The 27,289-nt window shown below is 43.9% G+C and overlaps 1 protein-coding gene across 4 annotated transcripts in view; it reads left to right on the plus strand.

Moving 5' to 3' along the window:
- Positions 1-16,722: 16,722 nt before the first annotated feature.
- The window catches only part of TMEM65 (transmembrane protein 65), a 54,447-nt gene continuing 43,880 nt past the window's right edge, over positions 16,723-27,289 (plus strand). For 2 of the 4 annotated variants that reach the window (XR_012157089.1, XM_073330167.1), the window contains exons 1-2: positions 16,723-18,050; positions 26,912-26,992. Coding sequence is in view for 2 of the 4 variants with exons in the window: in XM_073330167.1 (XP_073186268.1) it covers positions 17,693-18,050; positions 26,912-26,992 (439 nt within the window). In the remaining 2 variants the exon portion in view is untranslated. The remainder of the gene's footprint in view (positions 18,051-26,911; positions 26,993-27,289) is intronic. The other 2 variants (XR_012157090.1, XM_073330169.1) reach the window with 1 other exon arrangement.

The raw sequence follows: 27,289 nt of genomic DNA on the forward strand, positions 1-27,289 counted from the left end.
ATTCTTTCCCTCTCTTTTTTAAGTTTAATACTTTTATTTGAATTTGGAGTAAATTCGTTTCATAGAAAACATTCAGTACTCTTAGAATCTCAACATTTATACAAGGTTAAGTGTAGCATATTGAATGCTACTTTCCAGTATTAAATAATTGTTCCATAGCTACTCAGATTTATACCCATAGTGATATATATGATTTAAATACTTAAAGACTGAGATTTCTATGTCCAGTTCATAAATATTGTTACACGGGAGGATCAACTTCTTAATGACAAAAAGTACCCTAAATTTGCTGTGCATTTTTACTCACCATCCACATTTCACCCCAGAGCTGGCTGCATTTCAGTGGTAGGTAAATCACCATTTAATATTCTAGAGAGAAAATAATTTTGCAAAATGTCTGCCCTTTATGCTTTGGAAAGGAAATATAGATACCATGCTTAAGAGAGCCTTATTCAGTGGAATGATGCAGAGATAGTGATAGTAAACTCTTCAGGGCATGACTTAAATGCATTAACTTAACTTTATGTTTAACAAGTTTGGGTCCCATTCCAGTTGGTGCTGATCTTCCTGAACTCCCACTGAGTTCAACAGGAACTGAAGGTGGTAGAATTTCACAGGAAGCACTCAGAACCTTCAGTCCTTTATTTTCCCCATTGCAGATTTCTGCAACGCTTGCTCCTTGTAATGGCAAAGACAGGTAGATTCTCACATTAAAACAGAATCAAGGGGAGCACTTCACTACTATGCTATTTGTTTTTAATTTCTTCTCCAAACCCTCCTGTTTTTCCGCAACATTTAATCAGAACCCCAAGCACAACCACCTCCTCACCTCTCTGTCCCTTTCACTGTATCGTTCTGCCACTGAATAAGGCTGTTAAGCTCCTCGTGGAATATGTTTTCCTCTACAAATTGTTGTATTACCAGAGAGGCTGGCTGGGGCAGGGACCATGTCATTTTCTAAATGCCAACAGTGCCACCATACGTGTCTGTATACCTAGATCCCATTGAAAATGATAAAGTAAGAAAGCAACATGAACAATTAGCAAACAGAGAGAAAATTCTCTCCTGAGCCATTAGCTGCTTTTCACAATCCTGTTCTATCTTCACCCAATATGATTTGAAGATATTAGACTCAATCTACTGCCATCCATTTTAGGAAGTTGTGGAAGCCAGCAGCTTAATTCAGTTTTTAAGGCTTATTCATTTTATTAAAGGACAACTTTGATAGGACGCTGCTGTATTACTGGACGTGAATAATCTCCTTTTTCACCCACCTTTGATGCACTTTACGAGGAAGCATGTTCTAGAGGTTAAATTAGAAAACAAGGGATGAAATCCTGACTCTATGAAGTCAATGGGAGTTTTGCTATTGGCTTCAATGGGGCCAGAATTTCATTATAGGTATTAAAAGATGGGTCTCCATCTAATTTGCTTCCACTAATTTGCTGTGTGATTCTGAGGAAGTCACTTAATTACGCTACTGGGTAAACATGAGTGTGACACTCTATACCTCGGGGGAGCACCCTGTAACCTCCATATTAATCATTTATATATAATTGTGATATTTCATATAAAGCATGCCATGTAAGCCATAGACGCCATCTTTATGAGTTGCCGGGGGGTGCTCGACCCCCCCACTCTGCCCCAGGCCCCTCCCCGACTTCACCCCTTCCCCCAAACCCTTCTCCCTGCTCCTTCTCTTCCTGCCCCTGCTCCACCCTCCCCCCACTCTGCCCCCTGGCCCGGCTCCTCTCCCTCCCTCCCAACACCTCCTGCATGCCACTGAACAGCTTATCTGTGGTGGGTGGCAGGCACTGGGAGGGAGGGGGAAGAGCTGATTGGGGGGCTGCCAGTGGATGCTGAGCACCCTCTATTTTTTTTTCGGTGGGTGCTCCAGCCTCAGAGAACCCATGGAGTTGGCTCCTATGATATAAGGAAAGGTTATGATCTGCTGAAAGCCATTGCTTTATCTAACTATGTATATTATTAGTGCATATCAAGTTTTGAGATTGTGTTGTATGGTTGTCACTAAAATATGTTGTGAGTTAGGGAATCACCCAGATATTAGATCCCCAGAGACAACAAGAAGGGAGGTAACCAGCATCTGAGCAGGTGTTGAGCAACCATCAACAGCCATTGTCCAGCAAGGGAGTTACAATTCAATGACTCACTTGCACAAGGCCACACTAGGGGAATTGCTCAGCCTTGCCTGGTCACTCAGCAATGCCCACCAGACATGCCTGGACTTGTGTTCTCCAAGCACATGAAATGAGAATATAAAATAAAGGACAGAGGCTGCATGGTTTGTCCTTTCTCCTCTCCCACCTATACTAAAGACAACAAGAATACTGGAGCTGAGGAGACTGGTCCCCAGGCTAACAGGGACAGCCTGTGTATGAAAGACTGTAACCAACCCGCAGTATCCAGTAGGGTGAGAAAAAATTGCTTAATCTAGCTATTCCTAGTCTAATAAAATTGAAACGTTAGACTGCATGCTTATCTTTTATTTTCTTTTGGTAACTACTCTGACTTTTTGCCTATCACTTATAAAAATTTAAAATCAATCTTTTGTAATCAGTAAACATTATTCTAATGTTTATCCTTACCAGTGAGTTTGACTGAAGGGCTTGATAAATCGTCTCAGGTTACAAAGGCTGGTGTATGTCCGCTATCCATTGATGACGTGGTGAACCAATTAATAAACTTGCATTTGCTCAAGAAAGGGTTTTGCGAAGTGCTAGACAATCTAATCCTGAGGTATAAGGCTAGGAGCTGGTGGCGGGGGAGGGAGTTTGGCTGGTGCCTTTCGCTGTGTGGTTTGTGAGTGGCTCTGGGAGCATTCATGCAAACTAGCTGGGTGTGGGGCTCCACATGTAGGTGTACTGAGTGGCAAGAGCACCTGGTGGGGTTTGCTACTTGTCACCAGTAAGGCATTATGAGAGACACCCTAGATTCGTGAGTGAAGGTGGCACAGCCGTCTCACAGTGCCAGAGTGTACCCCAGGGATCCCGTCACAATGGGAATCCAATTTTGAAATTTGGGAGCTTAAATCCTTCCTTTGGGTGCTCAAACCACCATTTACAAGGGTTGCCTAAAAGGGCATTTAGTTTCCCAAATGCTTTGTAAGTGCTCAGCTACAGGATTTAGGCAGACGACTTTGAAAATTGAGTCCCATCTGAACGGGAAATAGGTAGCAAAAAAATTAACTCCTGGAGTTGACTATGAAGAGAAGATGGGAAACGGAAAGCTGTTGTTTTCTGAATGCCATGATTATATTTATGACAGTTATTTTCAGTGATTTAATATAGTTAAGGCTTCCTGTTTGGGAAAATTATTTGTGTCTATATTGGTGGAACTCCTCAAAATACTTGAGCTGCCAGTGGTACACTGCTCCTCAATCTGAAATGGACAGGCAAGTGTGTGGAAGCTGCATGACAGATATTAGGAGAATGGATTTAATTGGCCATATATGATTTCTGTTTGGAAACCAGGAGGAGTATGCCCCCATCTGTCCTCAGTCAGTGGATCTGATAGTCCACAGCAAATGTTAGTTCATTTTCCTCCCCCTTTCCCCTCACCCCTGCCAGGTGTCATCTCACAATAGATGATCATGTGGAGACTAGGATAAAACCGCAATTTAATTTTCACATATGACCAGAGACAGGACTTGAATTTAAGTGATAAACTAGTGCATTAACTAACCCCCAATGCCATATCAAGAATTAAAACCAAATGATCAGCATTTTAGTAGAACATTCCTGATTTCTGATAAGGATCCAAAAAGCACTTGGCAACAAAGGTCCAACATTAAATTAATTCCAAGACCAGGAAATTTACAGGAAAGCAAGCTTGAATCTACCACACAGTGCAAAAATTAGGCTTCTTAATCTCAGTTACTGTCTCAATAGGCATAAAAGAAGAAGTCACTTTCAACATATTGAGATAATTACTCTTCTGTGCTCAAAGCCACGAACGTTTGAAGACTGTTATGGGTAAGGATGCATGTCACAAACTTTCACAGGAAAATCATTGCCAGTAGGTTTCACTCCTCCTCCTTATCTTCCCTCCTCCATAATCAGCTAAAATAACATGAAATGTCAAGTGGAACACCAAGACTAATTCAAGGGTAAATTGTTCCCAAAATGTTTATAGAAGCATAAAAAGTTAAATTTGTTTTATTGTGTGAATTTTCATATCATGCAACGACAACTATTGTGGCAGATTCCATCCAGTTATTGTGAGTGATCTTAGTGTGATCCAAACATACTCAAAGAGCTAGTCTGGGACCCAAAGTACTTATATATTCAGATGGACAGTCAATACAGTATTGCCACAAAATCTACAAGTTGGCTAAAAAAAGCCCACAAAACAAGGAAGGTAGATTCCTTCTGTAATATGTAGTTATGAGCAGGGTTCTGTGTCTGTCACGGAGATCGCGGAAGTCATGGATTCTGTGACTTTCCGTGACCTCTGTGACTTCTGCAGGGGCCAATGTGGCTGACCCCAGGGCCTTCCAAGCAGCTGCCTCTGGGGCCAGCTGCTCAGGTGGCCCCGGGGACAGCCACACCAGCCCCTGCTCTGGTGGCCCCAGGCACCAGTCCCCAGCTGGCTGGCTGGAGCAGCCGCAGTCCACTGGCGCTGGCAGCTGTCCCCGGGGCCAGCTGCTCAGGTGGCCCCGGGGACAGCCACACCAGCCCCTGCTCTGGTGGCCCCAGGCACCAGTCCCCAGCTGGCTGGCTGGAGCAGCCGCAGTCCACTGGCCCTGGCAGCTGTCCCCGGCTGGCCCCAGGCCCACTTCCCAGCAGTGCCCCCCCGGACGTCCCCCCAGCTGCGTCCCCCACCCTCCAAGATTTAATCACAGGTATTTTTAGTAAAAGTCATGGACAGATCACAGGCCATGAATTTTTGTTTATTGCCCGTGACCTGTCCATGACTTTTACTAAAAATACCTGTGACTAAATAATAGCATTAGTTGTGAGATATGAATTGTGGCAGTATAAAGAGACAAAGGAAGTGGTTAGGTGGTCCAGTTGGTGGAAAGAGTGCAAAAATGTAACCTGAAGTGGAGTTCTATAGGGTCCTGAAGCTGAGGATGAGAAATCTCAACTTAATACAATGGACAGAAAAGAGATGTAAATAGGGGAGACACATAATCACACTGGTGAGAAGCTTTTTTCACAGCTGCATTCTGGATGGGCTGGAAGGTGGCAAGGTGAGAGGTAGAGAAGCCAGAGAGGAGAGGATTGCAGTAGTCAACACAAGAAATGACTAAGGCAAGGGCTACCATGCTAGCTGTAGGCATGGAAAGGAAAGGATGAATTCTGGAGACACCTTGGAGATAAATACAACAGTATTTGGCAACAGTCTGGATTTGTGTGTGTGTGCATAAGGAAGGCAGACTGGGGAAAGAAAAGAATAAACAAACGACATCCAATTTGGAAAGCCTAGGTGGTGAGAAAGGTAGTGGCATCATTGACAGCGATTGGGAAAGGGGGCAGATGGGAAGTCTTGAAAGGAAAGATAAGGAGTTCATCTTCTATCATATTGAGTTTCAGCTTGTGGTTGGTCATCCAGAGTGAAGTATGAGAAAGTTAGCCAGTGAAAGAATTGTGTAGACTGTCAGTGGGAGAACCGTGTCTTTGTGCATGGGCTGAAAAGTTTCTATGCCTCTTATATGTGGATTGATGGATCTATAAATCTGGAGCAGATAAAATTAGGATAAAATAAACATGAGAAACAAAAGTGCATGTCAGTAAATATTATATGAAATGTATTGCTGCAACGTGTCACTGAGTCCAAGAACTTAGCAGGATACAGAGAAGAACTAAACATTTATATTGATAATGTTCCATTAAATAAAATAAAAATTGAGGGATATAAATCCTCATGCTTCAGGGCATAAGCCAACTATTAGTGACCTAGGGTTAAGAAGAAATTTCCCCTGTGAACAATTTGTTCCATAATCATATCTTTCTTGGAAGCAATCTGGTATTGGTCATTGTCGGCGATAGAACTAGGTGGACCACTATTCTGATTTGGTATGGCAATTCCTATGTGGCTTGGGAAATGAAATGATTGATGGTTTCTCATGTTTACAATTCCATCTTGGAAATGATGCAAATATTAAATTAAAAAATATATAATAATTCCAAAATCAGCTTAACAGCAATGTTCCTTGTCTTGAATGATTGCTGTGCGTGAAACACACAAAACATAAAAATTCTGCATTCAGAACGAACATAGATGGATGTAACATAGATGCATTTGAACATGGATGTAACATAGGTGCATTCTAAATAAATGATTCTTCATCTTTGTATTTATCCATCTAGTCATGAACAAAATCCCACAGAGCTCACTGTATCCAACTTTGTTAATTCTTTAGCTGCAGTAGAATGAGGATATCTGTGCACAGAAAGCTCTTACCCTCTGTGAAACAATGTAGACTAAAGATCATTTCTTCCACAGATGTTAGGACTGTTGTGGTCTACAAATCATGATCATGACTATACAGAAATAATTAAATGGAAATTCTTGATTGACAGCAACACATGTTCTTTCTCTCCAGAATACTGATGAATAAAACCACCCTCATCTTTACTGTAGACAAAACAAATAACAGGCAAAAACAGATTCCAGTATGTTGGAGGTTTGAAGAAGGGGACTTAGGTATTTTCTAGGTATTTTCATTAATTTTCTGCCTCTATCATATGGGAAAAAAGGTATTTTCCAAATATTTTGCCAGGCATAGACATGATGGCAGGAGGCATTATGTAGTGTGTTGCACTCACTTATTTGTGTCTTTTATAAGGCACAATTTGTTTTGTAGAGCATGGCTTATTGGGAGGATAGACATGTTTTTAAACACTCTGATATTCTTTATGTGTTAAAAAACAACCTTCCAGAAGCAGTGACTATATGGCTTATCTTGCCCATGCCTCCCATATGTCTATGAAAGAGTTTGATTTTGTATATCGTATAATAAAATGGAAACTAAAATTTCACTCTGAGAGTGGAATTCACCTCTATGTGTAAGGCTCTCCAAAGCATTTAAGTCTTTAGGCTGCACTGGGAAGATCTGCCGGCTGGGTAGGAGTTAACATGCACACATTGTGTAAAGAGTTGTCACTTTGGATGGGCTATCACCAGCAGGAGAGTGAATTTGTGTGGGGGGGTGGAGGGTGAGAAAACCTGGATTTGTGCTGGAAATGGCCCACCTGATGATCACTTTAGATAAGCTATTACCAGCAGGACAGTGGGGTGGGAGGAGGTATTGGTTCATATTCTCTGTGTATATATAAAGTCTGCTGCAGTTTCCACGATATGCATCCAATGAAGTGAGCTGTAGCTCACGAAAGCTTATGCTCTAATAAATTGGTTAGTCTCTAAGGTGCCACAAGTACTCCTTTTCTTTTTGCGAATACAGACTAACACGGCTGTTACTCTGAAACCTGTTGCCTCAGGAACTGTCCCCACAGTGGCCCTGCCTAGGCTGGTGAGAAAGGTCACATTGGGTTTGGACAACAGGCAGAATGGAGAGGGGCTTAAGATCTGCGTTTTCATGGCTCCAGTATTCCAGACGATAGGTAGATTTCGCCTCCATAGTTTCCCCATGCGCCACCTGCACAGAGAAATTCTATCCAGGTAGAGTGAATTTCTTTTTCAGTCAGAATGGTGCCAACCACATTAACCTGTTTTCCTATTAAATAAGATTTATAGTCATTAAAATATATATCGAATGAGATGTGTACAACATCAGTATTCAATCTATCAAATTATATTAATAGAAAAAATTCCTACTCTTAAATACAGTCTATATGCTAGTATTAAAAATAAAGTGAATGGGAGCCTTTTGAAATCTACCATCTATCGGAAACATAATGCAGTATACTTGACTTACTCCTTATAGTGCAAAGGTGGCGGCATTTAGTGCAGTAAACACAGGCCAGAAGCAATGAGCTCCAGTAGCAAAATCCTGGTCCTGCTGAAGTAAAGAGCAAAACTCCCATTGAATACGGTGGGAACATGATTTCATGCCTAAGTTCTAACAACAGCTCTTACAGGTCTGGTGTACAATGGAGAAATTTCCTCCCAAATTCTAACTGGTTTTAAAACTAGGTCAGCTAAACAGATTTAAAAACTGGTGGGAGCTGAAGTGTAGATCAGGCTCCCCTGTTTTTACTGATTTTTGTTCAAAACCACCCTAAGCAAGTTTTGAATTAGGTTCAGGCTGCCTGGACCCTGACCTATTCTATGGCTCCAACCAGTTTCAAAATTCCTTTAGCTGAACTGATTTTGAAACTGGTTAGAGAAAGTGTGTGTGTGCATTAGGAAAAGGAGGACTTGTGGCACCTTAGAGACTAACCAATTTATCTGAGCATAAGCTTTCGTGAGCTACAGCTCACTTCATCGGATGCATACTGTGGAAAGTGTAGCAGATCTTTTATACACACAAAGCATGAAAAAATACCTCCCCCCACCCCACTCTCCTGCTGGCAATAGCTTATCTAAAGTGACCACTCTCCTTACAATGTGTATGATAATCAAGGTGGGCCATTTCCAGCACAAATCTAGGGTTGAACAAGAACGTCTGGCGGGGGGGAGGGGGGGAATTAGGAAAAAACAAGGGGAAATAGGTTACCTTGCATAATGACTTAGCCACTCCCAGTCTCTATTCAAGCCTAAGTTAATTGTAGCTAATTTGCAAATGAATTCCAATTCAACAGTTTCTCGCTGGAGTCTGGATTTGAAGTTTTTTTGTTGAAGAATTGCAACTTTCATGTCTGTAATCGCGTGACCAGAGAGATTGAAGTGTTCTCCGACTGGTTTATGAATGTTATAATTCTTGACATCTGATTTGTGTCCATTTATTCTTTTACGTAGAGACTGTCCAGTATGACCAATGTACAAGGCAGAGGGGCATTGCTGACACATGATGGCATATATCACATTGGTGGATGTACAGGTGAATGAACCTCTGATAGTGTGGCTGATGTTATTAGGCCCTGTGATGGTGTCCCCTGAATAGATAGATATGTAGGCACAGTTGGCAACGGGCTTTGTTGCAAGGATAGGTTCCTGGGTTAGTGGTTCTGTTGTGTGGTATGTGGTTGCTGGTGAGTATTTGCTTCAGGTTGGGGGGCTGTCTGTAGGCAAGGACTGGCCTGTCTCCCAGGATTTGTGAGAGTGTTGGGTCATCCTTCAGGATAGGTTGTAGATCCTTAATAATGCGTTGGAGGGGTTTTAGTTGGGGGCTGAAGGTGACGGCTAGTGGCGTTCTGTTATTTTCTTTGTTAGGCCTGTCCTGTAGTAGGTGACGTCTGGGAACTCTTCTGGCTCTATCAATCTGTTTCTTCACTTCCGCAGGTGGGTATTGTAGTTGTAAGAATGCTTGATAGAGATCTTGTAGGTGTTTGTCTCTGTCTGAGGGGTTGGAGCAAATGCGGTTGTATCGCAGAGCTTGGCTGTAGACGATGGATCGTGTGGTGTGGTCTGGGTGAAAGCTGGAGGCATGTAGGTAGGAATAGCGGTCAGTAGGTTTCCGGTATAGGGTGGTGTTTATGTGACCATCGTTTATTAGCACTGTAGTGTCCAGGAAGTGGATCTCTTGTGTGGACTGGACCAGGCTGAGGTTGATGGTGGGATGGAAATTGTTGAAATCATGGTGGAATTCCTCAAGGGCTTCTTTTCCATGGGTCCAGATGATGAAGATGTCATCAATATAGTGCAAGTAGAGTAGGGGAGTTAGGGGACGAGAGCTGAGGAAGCATTGTTCTAAGTCAGCTGTGGGGCCATGCGGGTACCCATAGTGTGTGCATTGTGTGTGTGGCAGGGTGTGGGAGCTGCTAAACTTCCTCACTCTCTCAATATTTTCCCTCGGACAAGTCCTCTGGCAAGCTGCTCTGCATTGCCTGGCTCCAGCTTCCTGCCTCCGACCTGGCCAGGGGGTGGGGAGAGGAGATTGTGGGGGGAGGTGTGGAGCTTCCCCCGGGACTGCCGTGCTCTTGCGCTGCAGTTTGAGGAGGAGCAATGCCCTTCATGTCCTCAACTCTGCCCATGGGCTCAGGGTTTCTGCCCCACAGGGAGCACCAGGGCTCAGGGCTCCAGGCTTCAGCCCTGCGGGGGGCACTGGGGATCAGGGCTTCAGCCCCGCACCCCCCAGCTTCAGTCCTGCGGGGGGGATTGGGGCTTCAGCCATGGGGCCCCGCGGCCCCCTTGAAAGGGCTCTGGGGGTCCGTGGACCCTGGTTGAGAACTGCTGATCTAGATGAGTTGGTGAACCCCCTGGAAGACCTCTGCATACCCGCCCCTCTGAGAGCTGCGTGCATGCCCCTGGTTGAGAACCACTGAGCTAGAGAGACTTTCAGAGATGTCAGTAACACAAAGGTCTTTCTGTACCCAGTGAAGCATAGGAAGGAAGTTACAGCTGAAGTGGAGGAGGGACAGGCTGAGATCTGTTAATTCTAGAAAAGTGAAAGTCTGTCATAGTAAGAAGGAAAATAAAAGTAGCTGACGGCCAAAATGAAAACTATAAATGTCTATGGGCCTGGTCTAGTTCCAATTGACTGGAATGGTGTTGGGCCAAATCCCCATGTGAGAAGCTGTCATAAACATAAAGGGAAGGGTAAACCCCTTTGAAATCCTTCCTGGCCAGGGGAAAGCTCCTCTCACCTGTAAAGGGTTAAGAAGCTAAAGGTAACCTCGCTGGCACCTGACCAAAATGACCAATGAGGAGACAAGATACTTTCAAAAGCTGGGAGGAGGGAGAGAAACAAAGGGTCTGTGTGTCTGTCTATATGCTGGTCTTTGTCGGGGATAGACCAGGAATGGAGTCTTAGAACTTTTAGTAAATAATCTAGCTAGGTATGTGTTAGATTATGATTTCTTTAAATGGCTGAGAAAAGAATTGTGCTGAATAGAATAACTATTTCTGTCTGTGTATCTTTTTTGTAACTTAAGGTTTTGCCTAGAGGGGTTCTCTATGTTTTTGAATCTAATTACCCTGTAAGATATCTACCATCCTGATTTTACAGGGGGGATTTCTTCATTTCTATTTACTTCTATTTTTTATTAAAAGTCTTCTTGTAAGAAACTGAATGCTTTTTCATTGTTCTTAGATCCAAGGGTTTGGGTCTGTGGTCACCTATGCAAATTGGTGAGGCTTTTAATCCAACATTTCCCAGGAAAGGAGGGGTGCAAGTGTTGGGAGGATTGTTCATTGTTCTTAAGATCCAAGGGTCTGGGTCTGTAGTCACCTAGGGAAATTGGTGAGGCTTTTTACCAAACCTTGTCCAGGAAGTGGGGTGCAAGGGTTTGGGAAGTATTTTGGGGGGAAGGACGCGTCCAAACAGCTCTTCCCCAGTAACCAGTATTAGTTTGGTGGTGGTAGCGGCCAGTCCAAGGACAACGGGTGGAATATTTTGTACCTTGGGGAAGTTTTGACCTAAGCTGGTAAAGATAAGCTTAGGAGGTTTTTCATGCAGGTCCCCACATCTGTACTCTAGAGTTCAGAGTGGGGGAGGAACCTTGACAGAAGCTTACAAGCAAAACTAGATGATCTAGAATTCCTGGAAAAGAAGAGGACCATGAGATAATAGGCAATATTAACACTTGGTGGAAAAACAAAAATCATTATAATACCTGGTTGTAAATTCTACAGGAAGGACAGATTATGGCTGTTCTTAATCTTGGTAAAAGTGGTCAGATTTAAATGTTGCAGGTTGGAGACAAGACTTTTGCAGAACAGGGGCCCTAACTGCTGTTATATAAACTTAAACTGGTTGATATATGGCATCATGCAAGAGGTACCTGAATGTGTTACATTTGGATTTGAGTAAGTTGTTTTTGTGGTTCAGGGTGTTCTGAAAACAGATTTTTATGGTACTAGATAACACAGGTGCTGGCTTCCTCCTTTCTCCAGGGGTGCTCAAGCCCCACTCAGCCACAGGCCCCACCCCACCCTGCCCCAGCTGCGCCCCTACCACCTTCCCCAAGTGCGCCCCATCCCCGCTTCTCCCCCTCTGCCTAGCGCTTCCTGGATGCTGTGGAACAGGTGATTGCGGTGGGTGGGAGACGCTGGAAGGGAGAGGGAGGAGTTGATTGGTAGGGCCGTTGGCAGGTGGGAGGCGTTGGGGGGTGGTGGTGGGGAGCTGGCTGCCAGTGAGTGCTAAGCACCCACTAATTTTTTTCAGTGGGTGCTCCAGCCCTGGTGATGCCTATGCTGGATAATCTTTACATATTTTTAAATAAAATGCAAACAATCTGGAGGCTATTATTAATTCATTATAACTGTCCAATTGAATGTTTAATCCTTTTCTGACTCTTGGGTGGGCTTGGTGAGTTCTGCAGCATGGTTTGGGGAGTTTATGGTGGAGAGGCTTCATAACCCTTGCACTGCCCTCTGGTGGCATTCTCCACAGCAGCATAGAGAAAAGTTAGAGGCTAGAGATGAGTATGAGCAGTGTGGCCAGTGAATTCAGGATTCACTGACGGAAACCCATATTTAGCAGCCTGAAAAGGCTACATAGAACAGTGGCTCTCAACCTTTCCAGACTACTGTACCCCTTTCAGGAGTCTGATTTTGTTTGCGTACCCCCAAGTTTCACCTCACTTAGAAACTACTTGCTTACAAAATCAGACATAAAAATACAAAAGTGTCACAACACACTATTACTGAAAAATTTCTTACTTTCTCCTTTTTACCATACACTTATAAAATAAATAATTTGGCATATAAATAGTGTACTTACATTTCGGTGTATAATACATAGAGCAGTATAAACAAGCCTTGTACGATATTTTAGTTAGTACTGACTTTTCTAGTGCTTTTTGTGTAGTCTGTTGTAAAACTAGGCAAATACTAGATGAACTGATGTACCCCCTGGAAGACCTCTGTGTATCCCCAGGGTACGCGTACCCCTGGTTGAGAGCCCCTGACGTAGAACACTGGCAATGTTCCACTTCATCTTTGAATTGAAGAGGAAGATTTCATCTCCTCCAATCCCAGCCGCCAGCACTGGTCTCCTGTGTAAAGGCTGTTGACTCCAGTTTGTAAATTGGACTGGATTTTGCCCATTGGTTGGGGAAGAGGTAAAGCAGGGGAGGAGCTTTGGGGGGAAGAGGCTGGGCAGGGGAGGTTCCAGTGCTCCTGCTGGAGTGTCTGGTTTTTGAATATTACCAAGTTGGCAACCCTGTCTGAGAATTTACCTTTGTAGCAAGCTCACAGATCCTGCTGGAGTCTCAAAGATTAATCAGAGTTACTATACATCATGTGATGAATCTGGTTAAAAATAAAGTCTGATTAATCAAAATGTCTGCTTGCCAGAGGCTTCAGTTACACTTTCTCTTTAAATAAAAGTAATAGCAATGAAAGATAGAGAAGGCCTGTTATATCATTTGGCCCATTCCTTGCCAGTGCAGAATAGTTGCCTTCAATGTTTTTATACTAAATTTATCCTATGCAGTTTTGTATGGAACCACCGCTATTCCCTTGAGAGACTCCACAATTTACTATACTTTCTGACTTTGACCTGTAGCTTGATATTCAGCAGAAGATTTTTCTTTTCTTAATGTTATTATAACATAACTAGTTTAATCCCCTTGACCTCTCTTTTGTCTCCTGGTGTGGTGTTTATATATCTCAACTACCTTTAGGCTGTTATGTCTATCTCCTTAAGATCCCAATCCTGCAATGAGTTCCACCATTGAACCTCCATTGATTTCACTGTGGTGACGCACAGGGATCTGCCTGTGTGTGGCTCTTTCCAGGATCAGGGCCTTAGATTGTGAGCACCTTCCTATGAGAACAATCACTTCTTGAATGTTTGGAAAGCCCCGACCACATTTGAGCTCTGTCACACCACACCCAACCATCATAAATAATAATTGCAGGAAAGCTTGAGCAATAATGTAAGTTTTGCAACACACTGAAAAAAGGACTGCGCCCAAAATCTAATCAATCTTCTCTGGTAGGTCATTCTGTAGTCAAGTGCTCTTTATGGAGCATTCTTTATCTCTGGCTCTCAAGTCTCCCCTCATAATGGTCACTTCTCCAAAGATGTCACAGTTGGCTGAGTAAATCCTTCTAGTTCTCTGGTACTCTGTTGCCCTCAAAATTCTCAGTTTCTTTACAAATTAAAGCTATAAAGATGCCTACAAGAAGAAACAAAGGGCCAGGAGTTAGGGCTCCTAGGTTTGTTTGGTTCTCCCATAGATGCCAAAGGAAAAAAAATGGTGGGTGCTCAGCACCCTCTGGAATCCCCCCATTAGCACTTCCCCCCACCCCTGCCAGCGCCTCCTGCCTACCGGGGAACAGCTGTCCCACGGCATGCAGGAGGACCTGGGTGGGGCATGCTCGGGGGCGGGGTGGGCGGTGCCCTGGGGGAAGGGGAGGAGTGGGGGTGGAAAGAGGTGAGACAGAGTGGGGCATTGGGGGAAGGGGTGGAGTGGGGCAGAGCCTGAGGTGGAGCCAAGGGGGAGCAGCCCCCCGGCACATTAGCAGGTTGGCGCCTATGGGTTCTCCCACTGACAAATCCTGTGACTTCAGCCTCCCCCTGTCTGTTTCCTTATCTCTAAAATGGGGACAGTACTTGTCTCACAAGGGTGACATGATTTAGGACCCCATCCTACAATTAAATCCATGTGGGTGGATCCCTGCACCTCCATATTCAGTGGGGCTCCTTCTAGGCACAGGGGTCTGCCTGCAAGAACTCATTGTAGAATCAGGACCTTAATTAGCACAGCCAGTTCGTAAATGTTCTCATGAAAATGAGAAATGATAAAAGATGGGGGAAATTGTCAAGATTCTTCTTCAAAAGTTCTTAGGATTTTGCAAAAAAAACCCCACCCAAGATGAAACTTTTAAATTTTTTAACAACTATTTTTTTTTATTTTTCAGCTGAATTTTTTCAAGTTTTCACTTTCTTGGCAACCCCTATTTTCCCTTCCCACTTCAGAAAAAATTTCATAATAGGGACACTTCCTATGGAAACTTCTGTTTTGGTGAAAAAGCTATTTTTGGCTGAGAAACATTTTTGAATAAAAAAAACGTTTACCAGCTTTATTAATTAGTTAATATTAATAAAGATCTCTATATGTGTAAAATATTGATATCAGCATAACTCACCAGATAGTTATGTTTTTAATAAGGCACCACAGATACTAAAAATATGCCCAGGCTGTCATCAAAAGCTTAACTTTTCTGTACAAGGAATAAGAGCAGGGAGAATAGATTAAAGAACAGTGACATTTTTCTTGAGTTTCAGAAATGAGATAGTGCTCCAAAACCAGTTGGCTGCCTGATAAAAACATGTTTAACTAGACATACAAGCCAACACCCATCTTCTTCTGTTGTTTCCCTTAGTAGGCTGAAAATTACAAGCAGTGCATCATTTATTATATATGCACCGTAGAAGAAACCCCACTTATTGTGACCTCTTTGTCACAGAACTTGATATTAATCCTCTGCAGCTGTTGGACAGCTGCTGCATTTACAGTCACGTGCTTCTAACTTCTCCTCAGAATGGATGGAGAGAGAAGTGGCCTGGGCACTCTCCCCAGAAAAGTAGCAGACACTATGCTGCACTATCTGGACTTGCTTCCACCTTCCAGAAGTCTTTGTTATTCTTTCAATTAAAAGAACCAGCAACAATATAAAGAACTTTATAAATAAACCCCTTGTAGCAGAAGCACTTGAGATCCTGAACAGTTAAAATGTAAAAACCAATAATTGCAATGTGTCTTTTTTTTTTTTTAAAGCAAGTAAACAAATGGGTTGCCACCTGTCAGGGCCTGGACACTCCTGACTATGAATTTAGGCCTGACACTTTCTTTGCACATAAATTAATTTCCAGTACAATAAAAATATCAGATTGCATGTTAGTGTATTTAAAAAGCTTCCCAATTCCTTTAAAACTTTGGCACATAATTGTCCTAGAGTGTTCTGATGAAAAAGATTGCACTTTAGGATCATACTGGATAGTTAGTACTCATTTAAAAAAAATACGAATACATTTTTATTGCAAAACCTAATTAGAAATCTGAAATCTTTGCATTTATAAAAAAGAACAACTGTCTTTTAATTTAAAAACAATTCCCCTGCAGTGATTGCAATCCAAATGTTGCAGCATTGTCCTGTTGCATGGGGGGAGGGAGGCGGAAGAGAAGAGAAAAGGGATGAAGAAACCGAAGTGAAACACAGTTTGTTTTCCACTGCCTAAATGATAGGGTATTGATTTGCTGATGTTTGTAACGTTTTGATTATGTAAATCGCTATATCAATGTTAAGCTATTACTTATCAAATTTATTAGTAATAACAGGAAATAGTTCCCCCCCCAAAAAAAATCTGATTTGAATCTGCCAGTTTTAGTTACAACGATGACACACTTCTGAGATGATTCAAGCTTGCCCAGGAGCATGGGTTTTGGAAGATCAGAAACCACGTGCCTAAACCTGGCACACCGTCTCTGTGTAATCTACAGAAAACAGAGAGGACAGCTCTCTGAGGTTCACTGCCTGAAACTAGTTGTCCAGACTCCGTCCGCCGAGGGAGAGAGCGGTACCCCATGAACATGATGTGCAAGTAAACAGCATCTTAACCCAGCCCTCTGAGAGAGCACGCATGCAGCCCTCAGAGCACGTGCCAGGTCACACAGGTCCCTCCCCTCCACTGTGCGACAGCCCCACCCACTAAAACCAGACGCGAGCTCGCCCATCGTCCCGGGGGAAGGGAGCGGGGCGGCGGGGCTGACTCCCGCGGGACACACTGACACGGGATAACGGCCCCAGGTCGCACGAAGAAGCCCGAGGCGGGTCAGACGCTGGCTGTGTTCTATTTCCCGGACCCCGGCGCGGTGTAAACGCCGGCCAAGCTCGCCGCGCCCAAACAAAGCCCCGCTCCCACTGAGTCCAGCCTCGCTGCTGAGACGCGCCCGGGCTGCCCAGCGCTTGAGCGCCGCAGCGGCTCGCTCCCCTGGCACCAGCGGGCCGGGGAAGCCCCACGGGCAGCGCCCAGGCCACCGAGTGGTGGAGCCGGGCACGAACCCGCTCCTCGGCCGGGGTTGACCCACGGGAGCACTGGGACCGGAGGGGAGCCCGCCCAGGCGGAGAGCCCGGGGGCGGGGGCGCTGCTGAGCACGGCGGGAGGAGCCTCCCCGGGCTGCCCCTGAGGCTGAGCGCCCCCACCCACGCGCCTCGGAGCAAGGCGTGGGGCCCGGGCCGGGGCCGGGGCCGGGCCGGGCGCTCGCCACTCGGCTAGGGGCGGGCCCCCGGTCTCTCTCCCGCCGTCGCTCAGGCATCGGCCGGGCGCCTGCGCGGAGCCGCCCCCTCGGCTGTCCGCGGGCGCCGCCGGTGGTTGCCGCGCCTGTGCGGCGCGGCCGGGGTGTTCCCTCCCAGCCGGGCCGGGGGAGAGCGCTGCTGCCAGGAGCCTCCATGGGGCGGCGCAGGGCGCTGTGACTGGCTCGCCCTTCCCCAGCCCGGAGCCCAGCCGCAGGAGGCGGCTGCAGAGAGGCCGAGCGGAGCCCCCCCGGCGCGTCCCCCTCCCTAGTCTCGGCCACCGGCGCACGAAGGAGCCGAGCCCGGCCGCGGCTGCTCGTTTCCCGGCTCCCGGGCTCCGCCCTGGATGGTGCCCGGCCCTGCCGCGCGCGGGGCTCCCGGGCCGGGATCGTAGCTCCCTAGCGCCGCTCCCTGCCTGCTGATGTCGGCGTGGCTGAGCCGGGCGGCGCTGCGGCTGGGGCGGCCGGGGGGCCCCGCCACCGCCGCCCCTTTCTGCCTGGGCTCCTTACGGGCTCCCCCCCGCTGCTGCCGCCGCCGCCTGGCCACCCTGCGCGGCGGGTCCGAGGGGCTGCGCCTGCCCCCGGCCTCGTCCTCCCCGGCCTCGGGGCTGGCGCCCCCCGGCCGCCCGCGGGCGCTGGGCACCCACCCCAAGAAGGAGCCGATCGAGGCGCTGAACACGGCGCAGGGCGCCCGCGACTTCATCTACAGCCTGCACTCCACCGAGCGGAGCTGCCTGCTGCGGGAGCTGCACCGCTTCGAGTCCATCGCCATCGCGCAAGGTGAGCGGCCGGCGGGGGCCAGCGCCGCCCTGCCCTGCCCGCGCCGGGGCCCAGCCTGGCATCGCCGCGCCCTGGCAGCGACCCTTCCTCCAGCTGGGAGCGTGTCCTGTTCCCCCCGGCGCTGGGGGAGACGCCGACGCGCAGCCCTCCGCTAAAGTCCTCCTGTGCACGGCCTGTGCCCCGTCCTGCACCTGGTTCCCCAGCTGCATTAGCTACTGGGGGGCCAGGCTGCCACCGCAGCCGCTAACGCTTTGTAACACCTTGCCCCCAAAGTAAGTGACATGGAAAGGGTTCCTCATCGCCTGCTCCCCCAGCCAGGTGTCCTGAGCAGCCGGGCTGGTGTGGCTGTGTCGCGTACTTCAGAGTACCTTTGATGAGCTGAGCTGGGCTGTGCAGTGAAGTGAGATGCTGCACGGGGCCCCGGGTTACTCACGGAAAGTTTTCCATTAAAAAAAAAAGTAGGAATAACATGCCTAGTGTAACGGTTCATCTCTTGCCTATCTCTGTTCATTGAAAAGTAAAACCTATTTTGGTAGAGGAAGGTGTGTTTGAAGGGCTTTAGGACCAGGAAGGAGAGAATCTCCAGAAGGTATTAGGAAGCAGAAGAGTAGAGCAGAGGAGGTAAAACGAGTAGACGATCTGTGAATGACTTGAAAACATCCAGCATCAAACTGGGGAACGGTATAGCGAAATAAAGATGAAAGTGTGCTGTATGCTGACCAATTAAATTAATACTAGCTTCAGGTTGTTGGTAAAGAGGGACAGGGAGAAAAAGCAAACTCTTTACCATATTAGATAAAAACCTTAATGAAAATAGAAGCAGAAAACAAAGTGTTAAAACTAGGGCTTGCTATTTCATTCTAGACTAAATTGTCTATTTTGAGCTTTTTAAATTACTGTGGAATTTAGAGATTTGGCATGTGCGATTTTAGGGAGGCTTCTCAGAACTCCAGGAAAAGAGATGGAAGTAAAATGACAGCGAAATGGAGAAAAGGAATAAAATGATTCTAAGGAATCCTTTTCACACTCTAACTACTCAACTTGTATGAGTTTTCTGGATGTTGGTATGATTTATTGATTCAATGATGTATTCAGGTCCGACTTAATAAGAATTCAGCCTTTTCTCCCTCCTATGCATTAGGGCCAATAGAAGCCTTAAAAAGCAATAGAGTAAGTAGGAGACTCATGTAAAATGTGACTTCAAAAAATATACTAATGAGATAGATAGATATAAAGGTAAATTTGTCTTTATTGTGCAGTATCAGTGCATAGGGACTGTGTCCTCTGCCTTCAACACCCGTAGCTTGGCAATTCTTGGGCAGCGTAACGTTTGTGTATGTCAAAGTGTTAAGCAGCAGTTCATAAGCTTCCAAAGATGCCATGCAGGTGGCCAATTTTTAAAATTTTCACCTAGCTTTGGTCTCAAAACTTGATGTAACACAAACAAACAAAAAATCTATTAAGCCGAGTACTGAATTTGAAATTCTGACTCTTACAATTTAACTATTAGGTACCATCATTTTTTATTACAAATATTCAAGATTCTGTAACATATTAAAGAAATCAACTCATATTTGAGGTAGGCCTCTGTGTGTCTTCAGTAGTACTGTCGTATATGTCCTTGGAAAGGGCACTTTTATGGCCTGTAGATGTACAGTGCAAGTCTCGAGGAAACATTGCAGTAAATGGAAAACAGCTACAACATTTCAGCCCTAGAAGCTCTGTTTCACTGAAGAAATAATGTGCCTTTCTTATCTTTGTTGTGTAAATGAATGCTATACTATTCTGTGATAGAAGGCAAGGGACATTTTAAAAGATTACTATGTGAATATCTCTTGAGAAAATTCAAGCTTTTGTGGCGCTTTACTGCTAGCTTTTGGCAAAGCAATACATGAGGTGTGAATAGTTGTATTCTTTAGCATAGTTGCCAAAGCAAGTTATTCAATGATAAAATAGGACAAGAAGAAATGTGATTTTTTTTTTTTATTTCAACATAAGGTTTGAGGATTGATACAGAGATAAACAGATTGCATTAAGTAGTTTGCTAAACTACTGCTAGTTGCATTATGATAGCCTTCCTCTATAACTACATTTCTATAAAAAGAAAAGGAGTACTTGTGGCACCTTAGAGACTAACCAATTTAAATTGGTTAGTCTCTAAGGTGCCACAAGTACTCCTTTTCTTTTTGCGAATACAGACTAACACGGCTGTTACTCTGAAACCTACATTTCTATAAAATCCATAGTCTGCATACCTGTTAACTGAGTATTTAGAAGACTAAACAGGAAAAAAACAGGCCATATTAATCTTTATTGTATTTGAATGATGACTTCTGTCATCATCTGTAAAGTTACCAGGGGCATCTCTCTCATACTCTTGGCACTCATGAAAATTAGTTAATAGCATAATTAACATGAACAGAAGACTCAGCAGGAACCTCACATACTTAAATAAATGGACCACATAATATAGATAAAATAGCCATTCCATCCTCGGTAAACGTTACTCCTCAAATAACATTTGTCTCCAAAAATCCCTCTAAAAATTTTTGGAGACTCCTGTGCTGGTCAGCATATCCAGACTATTTCTAGTTGGGTGTGTGTTTGTTTGTGTATTCCAGAGGAAAGGGTCCCTCATCTAGAATGCCCTGCCAATTTAGTGAGAGGGATCTCTGGCTGGAGTGTCTCCACAGGTCTCGACTTCAACAGTGTGTCATGTAGAGAGAGGCAGTCTAAGTCCTTGAGTCATTTAGGGATTTGTATATCTACAAATTGTACCTTCAACTCCACCTGGAAATCTGCAGGCAGCCAGGACAGATCTGGGAGCACTGAAACAATAATCTCATAATAGGATGCTCTACTTGCTGAGTGGGTTGCCACATTAATGTTAGCTTCCCAGTGGATTTAAAATGCAGCTCCAAGTAGAATGTAGTCCAGTCTTGATGTGACAGAAGTAAGAATTATTGTTACAAGGTCAGCATTTGAAAGAGAATGATGTAACGTGGGAGAAAGGGTTCAAGTGATCTTAGCTACTTGTTGAAAGGTTACTGGGGATAATTGAGAATCCAACCTGATTCCACATCGAGAAGATATCCTCAAAGGGTATGTCTGCACAGCAAAGAAAATCCCATGGCTGGTTCGTGTCAGCTGAATCCGGCTCAGGCTGTGGGGCTGTTTCATTGCTGTGTAGAATTGTGAGCTCGGGCTGAAACCCAGGCTGTAGGACCCTGTGGGGTGGGAGGTTCACAGAGTTTGGGTTCCAGACAGAGCCCAGAAGTCTGCACAGTAATGAAGCAGCCTGATAGCCTGAGCCCCACAACCCCGAGATGGCTGGCATGGGCCAGCCTTGGGTTTTCCTTTGCTGTGTAGACATACCCTTAGAGGATATCTTCTCCATGTGGGAGACCGTATATACCCTTTGAGGAACATATATTGTCACCACATCTTCTAATTACTTTCCCTGATCTATTAACCTCACCTTTATTTTTTTTTTTTTCTGGGTTGTGCCTAGTATTTGTCAATGTGAATTTGGTAATATAGTGCATTCGTTCTGGCTTCTCATTGTACAGCAAGACATTAAGGAATTGACTGCCTGGAATCATATTTGAATTGGTTTGTTTGGTATCGCTTCAGGTTCACTTTTGGTTAACAGGCTACTAGAAATTCAGCCTTCAGAATTTTCGTTTAACTTGCCATGCCTGCTGCAACTAACAAACTTTCTCCTTGATGAGAAAATAATAAAAAGTATGCACAGTTCTGTCACCATATACACTTAAGCTTGGTTCATGTGTGTGGTCTTCTGATGTGTTCTGAAGCTTCAGCTCTTGACACAATACACCTTTATGGAAGAAGAGCCTTTAGTGGGTGCCCCTTGTGACCAAGAATTCCTAGTTAGGGTAGGTTTTTTACACACACCCCCACACCCCCTTTCACTACTGCTTCTGTGCCCTCGTGGAGACTCTCATTAGTTAGGGGAGACTGTAAGCAGATAGGAGACATGTTCACATCAAGAACCAAAGGGGGCCTGTTTCCCAACTAATTATCCAAGCCCATCATCAGAAGAATATAGTCCCATCTACATCTACCAACTGCCTTACAGCTAGATAGGGCAGGACATCTTGCCTGCAGCTTCCGCTAACAGCAGAGGCTGAAGAATAACCTACCTTTTGTCACCACTGCTGCACTGAAGAACAGTTGTCAGATAGGTGAGCCAGAGCCATCATCCTTAACATTTAGAAGCCACCAATCCGAACAGGTGGGCCTATGAAAAAAGTTTGTATCATTACTATTTCAAAACGTAACCCATTCCTGTCCACCGTGATCATATAGCTATGCACGGGGATGTGTTGAATGGATAGGATAATTCCTTGGGATGCATTCCAAGCATAACTGATTTGTTTTATGTTAGGTGTTAGTTGGAGAACTCTAGGTGCCCTCCAGCTCCCTGTTGCCGAAGTGGATCCCAAGTTCTGTTTTCTTTCACCAATCCTACTGATCGGTTTACACTGGTAGACATTATCAGGGCTATCTAGAAAAGGGCTAGAAGTGTACTTTAAAAACAGAAATTCTCCTTTATACTTTTAGTCCTCAAACAGAAGGCCTGTCTCTGTGTGCTTGGCAGTGCCCTGCACAGAGCCACACAGAGCTGTGCTTCTCAACCTTTCCAGATTACTGTACCCCTTTCCAGGAGTCTGATTTGTCTTGTGTACCGCAAGTTTCACCTCACTTAAAAACTACTTGCTTACAAAATCAGACACAAGTGTCACATCACACTATTATTGAAAAATTGCTGACTTTCTCATTTTTCTCATATAATTATAAAATAAATCAATTGGAATATAAATATTTTACTTGCATTTCATTGTGATATTAGAGCCTGTTTTTCACTTGGAAGCCTTGTCAGAAGCTTGAGCCCCAGGCAGCAGGGCTGAAGCATGCTACTTAGCTTTGCAGCAATCCCTGTGGTGTGAGGCCCTGGGCAGTTGCCCTGCTTGCCACCCCTTTATGCCAGCCCTGCACTTGCAATCCCCCTAAACGCGTCCTGTGGACCCCCCCCCCCCATCTCCCGAGGGCTGCAACCCCCAGGTTGAAAAACACTGATCTAGATGAGTTGAGTACCCCCTGGAAAACTTGTGTGTATCCCCAGGAGTACATATACTCCTGGTTGAGAATCACTGACCTAGAGGAACCTCTCACAGGAGCAGTGGAGCAAGAGCATGTAGCTCTGGGTAGGAAGAATGGGAGGAGGAAAAAGTATAGAATTGGATTTTTAGGTTGTGTTGTCAGGATAATATTTTACCTTACTATGTCCTGACAGTTGAGGTGGAATACATTTTTTTTTAAAGCGTTCCATGTTAAAATTTTGACAGTACATCACTAGATAGTGTGCTGTATCTACAGCATTAATTTTTTTTTTCCCTTGTAACATGGAAATCCTTTGCAAGTTGTTCTCAGACAGAGAAGCTTGAGGATTATGTCTCAGAGTTTCTATTCTTCCTGGAAAATACAGTTTGTAAATGTAATACCTGTCCCTTACAGACATTATCTTAAAGTCACACAGATGGACCGGACTCGCATCATATTTTACTTCCTCCCTCTTTACAGTTATGAGGTGTAAAGTAGTGGGCTGACAGATTCCTCCCTTTTCTGTTTTGAATATACCTGGAATGCTTCCAATTTTGCTTTATTTTCTGAGTAAAAGTGGTACCCCGATAAGCTTGCTTAGCAGTGAGACAAAGTTAATTCCTTCTCTCTGCCCCACCCTTTTAAAACATGGTCAGAGGAAGGAGGTGTCCCTGATTCCAGAGTAGTGGGGAAGACTTACAGCTGGTGTCAAAAATGACTTTACACAGAGACTCATTTACACTTCTAAATTTCCTTTTATGTAACAAAACCATCTTTTGATGAAAATTAAGAAATGTCTGTAGAAAAAAATTTTCAGTGAAAAGATGGTTACATTCAAGTTTTCTACTTTCAGTTTGATCAAACTTACATTTCTTAAGTGACTTTCATGAAAACACCCCTGCACAGTGTACTAAAGCATACCAAGACCAGTGGGTTGAGTGCCACTCTTTGACCCAGTGACCACTTACATGATTCTGCTGGGATCATTTCCTCTGCAAAATAAGCTTCCTTACACTGGGTAGGGTGTGGGACTATGTGTGTGCATATTTTGGATAGACTAGTTGGTCTACTGTGGGGAATGTTTCTGCCAGTGTGATATGGCAGATATGGTTGAAGCTGAAGGGAAGATTCTTCTGGCATCCCTTTATGGCTATTGTGTATATATATGTGCAGGTGGATTTGGAGCTATGCATAGATGGAACCATCTGCCTTCTGGCTAACTCTTACATGGTTTGTCCTTTCCCAAGGCAAGCAATTTTTTTTTTTTCAGTGGGAGAATAAAATGATTAATTTCATTGTTGTTTTGATAATCGGTGGTTGGGCAGATTTTGTGCCTGTGTTGCTAAACATTCATAACAGTTTTTCAAGAATAAGCTGCTTTGACGGGTGCAAACGGTTCTACTCCAATATGACAGCTCTTTCAGCTGTATGTTTGCAAAACCCACTAGTGAGTGCAAAAGGTTAATTCATAGAATCAATGAGGCTAAGATATTTCAGATGGAAATATACATTTCCTCCACCATCTCACCGTGCTTTTTCTTTTCTGAGCCTCTAAGACTAGCGTCAAGTCTCTGTATAAAGGAGGCATGTATAGCAACTGCCATGTAGCTTGTCTAGAATGTTAAAAGAAAATGCAAACAATATTGAGTTTGAACTTTGGTCAATCTTACTGTACTTTGAATATATTTTACACAAAGCATCAATTTATGGGAATCCAAGAATTACTATTTTTTAATGCTTTATGTTAATATTTCTGTGTAGAGAAGCCGAGCAACATACATTAATGCTAACGGTCTTCTGTGGTAGAGAATATAATTGGTAAGCATTTACACCACAGTAGAAAGTCAGAAGCCTTTCATTGCTACTTTCTGTTGACATGTACAGCAATTAGCTCAATTATCAGCAATAAACCATATTTAACTTTAAGAATTTATTTCAGTTTTATGTTAAATACATTCTTTGATAATTTGTTCAAATAGCAGAAGTTGTAGGTGATAAGGTGTGAATAATATACAATGCTTTCTTGGTAAAAGAGAATGTGTGTATATAATACATGCAAACCAGCCCAACCATGGGACATTCAGAGTTAAGTCTTGCTTTATTTGCTTTGGTACAATACTTGGCCTGAGGAAAAAATGTATTTTCTTGTCAGAATCACGACCCCTCTGTTCATCCACAAAATTGTCACAGCAGCTTTTGAGTCAAAGTATTCAATGAAGCAAGTTGCTGTGCAAAGCAGATTTGGCTTTGTTGATCTGTCCCAGCCACGCCCCTTTCTGATGGCTGGAACTGTGGATTCTGCCTTGTTCAGATAGGCACTCTATTATGGCGTTTAGCCAGGGAGAACTGAATGCCCAGTTGGGCTTAAAAACTCCACAGGTAACTGTATTACTATATATAGGCCAGGGTCAGACCTCCCTCATCAGTGAACACCACAACTACCCCACCAAGTAAATAGGGTCAAAAGTTGGATTTCTTCACTCTCCTCATCCCTAGATGAAATTATTTTGCCTTGTAAAAAATAGTCTGGATGAAGTTTCATGCTAATCTTTCCCTCCACAAATGTGGGTGGCACTAAGGTTATAGCACTCTTGTAGCCTGCAAAACAATCAGCACCAGATGCAGGTGGAGAAGAGAGAAAAGATTGAAGACTAGGAATTTCTTTGGATACCTCAGTTATGAGCCTTCTGAGCTGAGAACTTAAAAAATATTAATCTACAAAGTTAAAAAAGCTTTAACATGTACTGCTCTTGAGGAGCTGAAAATCTTTGTTTTTAGTGGCATAAGTACCTTTGGTTGCACTACAGAGCTGCGTAACTCAGCAGTTCTTCACCTGGTTTTCTTTATTCCTTTATTCCTCTACATATTTAAACTTTATTTAAAAAAATACACAACGCTATGTCAATCCAAGAATAAAATTGCAAATTTAAATAGTTGGGAAACTCAATTTTAAATTTCTCATGGGGGTAAGATAACATTCCTATTACACATGTAGTATTTTTGCTAGATTAAATGTTTACCTTAATATGCCATATGGTCAAGTTAAAATTGCTTTGAGAAATTTAACTTTAATTTCCTGACTTGTTTTGTGTTTAAACTTGCAAACCTAACTTTGTGTTGGTTTTGTTTAGGACTTGATCCTGGTTCCGTGTGTATAACCTGTGAAAACAGGAGCTTCTTATAGAAAGTACTCCAGGGTGAGGCTGTTGATATATTATTAGGGTACCAAAAGTGGGGTAGGGTTTAATAGCCTAAATTACAAAGGAAGCATTTAATCATTTAAAACAGAATTAGCCTGAAATTTATCTCAGAAAATGTCTAAACATATAGCTGTCCATTTTTACACTAGATTCAGCAACAAACTGTTCAGTGCAATTTAACTCGTTTTATGACTCATTCACCAGATTTCACTTTCTGCTCCATCCTGCAGTGTTCTGTCTGTATATTTTTATGAAGACCACTTCTTTAATTTGATATGGCATCTATTTCTCTATTCTCAATAGTTCTCTAGAAATTCTCAGAGCCTGATGCTACAGACTTTACTGTCATGAAAACATCTTATTAAAGACCAATGGTGCTGCGATCAGTGGGAGTTCTGTTTACAGGATTAGGCCTCTCTATCAGTTATAAAGGCCGTATCCTTTCTGGCAGGTAAATTATGGTAGCTGGAATGGTTTTAAATAATATAAGCTACTAGAGAATGACTTGTTCCTGTTTTTGCTTTTTAAAACGTTTAGCATCCAGATACCCAAAACCACTGGTACCCTTTGAGAAGGCAACGAAGCGGGTAACATCACCAGAGTCAACTAGTACTTTTGGTATGGTAAAATCTCTTTTATGTTTGCTGGCTTTATGCAGCACAAAAAATGTAGGAAATTATCAGTTTGACATACTTCTGCTTGCTTGTTTTGAAGCAGTTGGCATGTTTTGTTAGTAGAAATAAAGTTTGCAGTTCTGTTTATAATTCAAGAATGTCAGCTAAGTCCAAAAATTATTACGGGAATGTTTTTAGCTCAATTGTAGAAAGTTGTTCTTTTCCTTCTCCTTGTGGAGAGGCTTATGAACTATATCATAACTTTTAGTTAATGCTGAAACAGGCATGCTTCTTTGAAATA

The sequence above is a fragment of the Lepidochelys kempii genome, chromosome 2 (assembly GCF_965140265.1).
Source record: "Lepidochelys kempii isolate rLepKem1 chromosome 2, rLepKem1.hap2, whole genome shotgun sequence".
Lineage (NCBI taxonomy): Eukaryota > Metazoa > Chordata > Testudines > Cheloniidae > Lepidochelys > Lepidochelys kempii.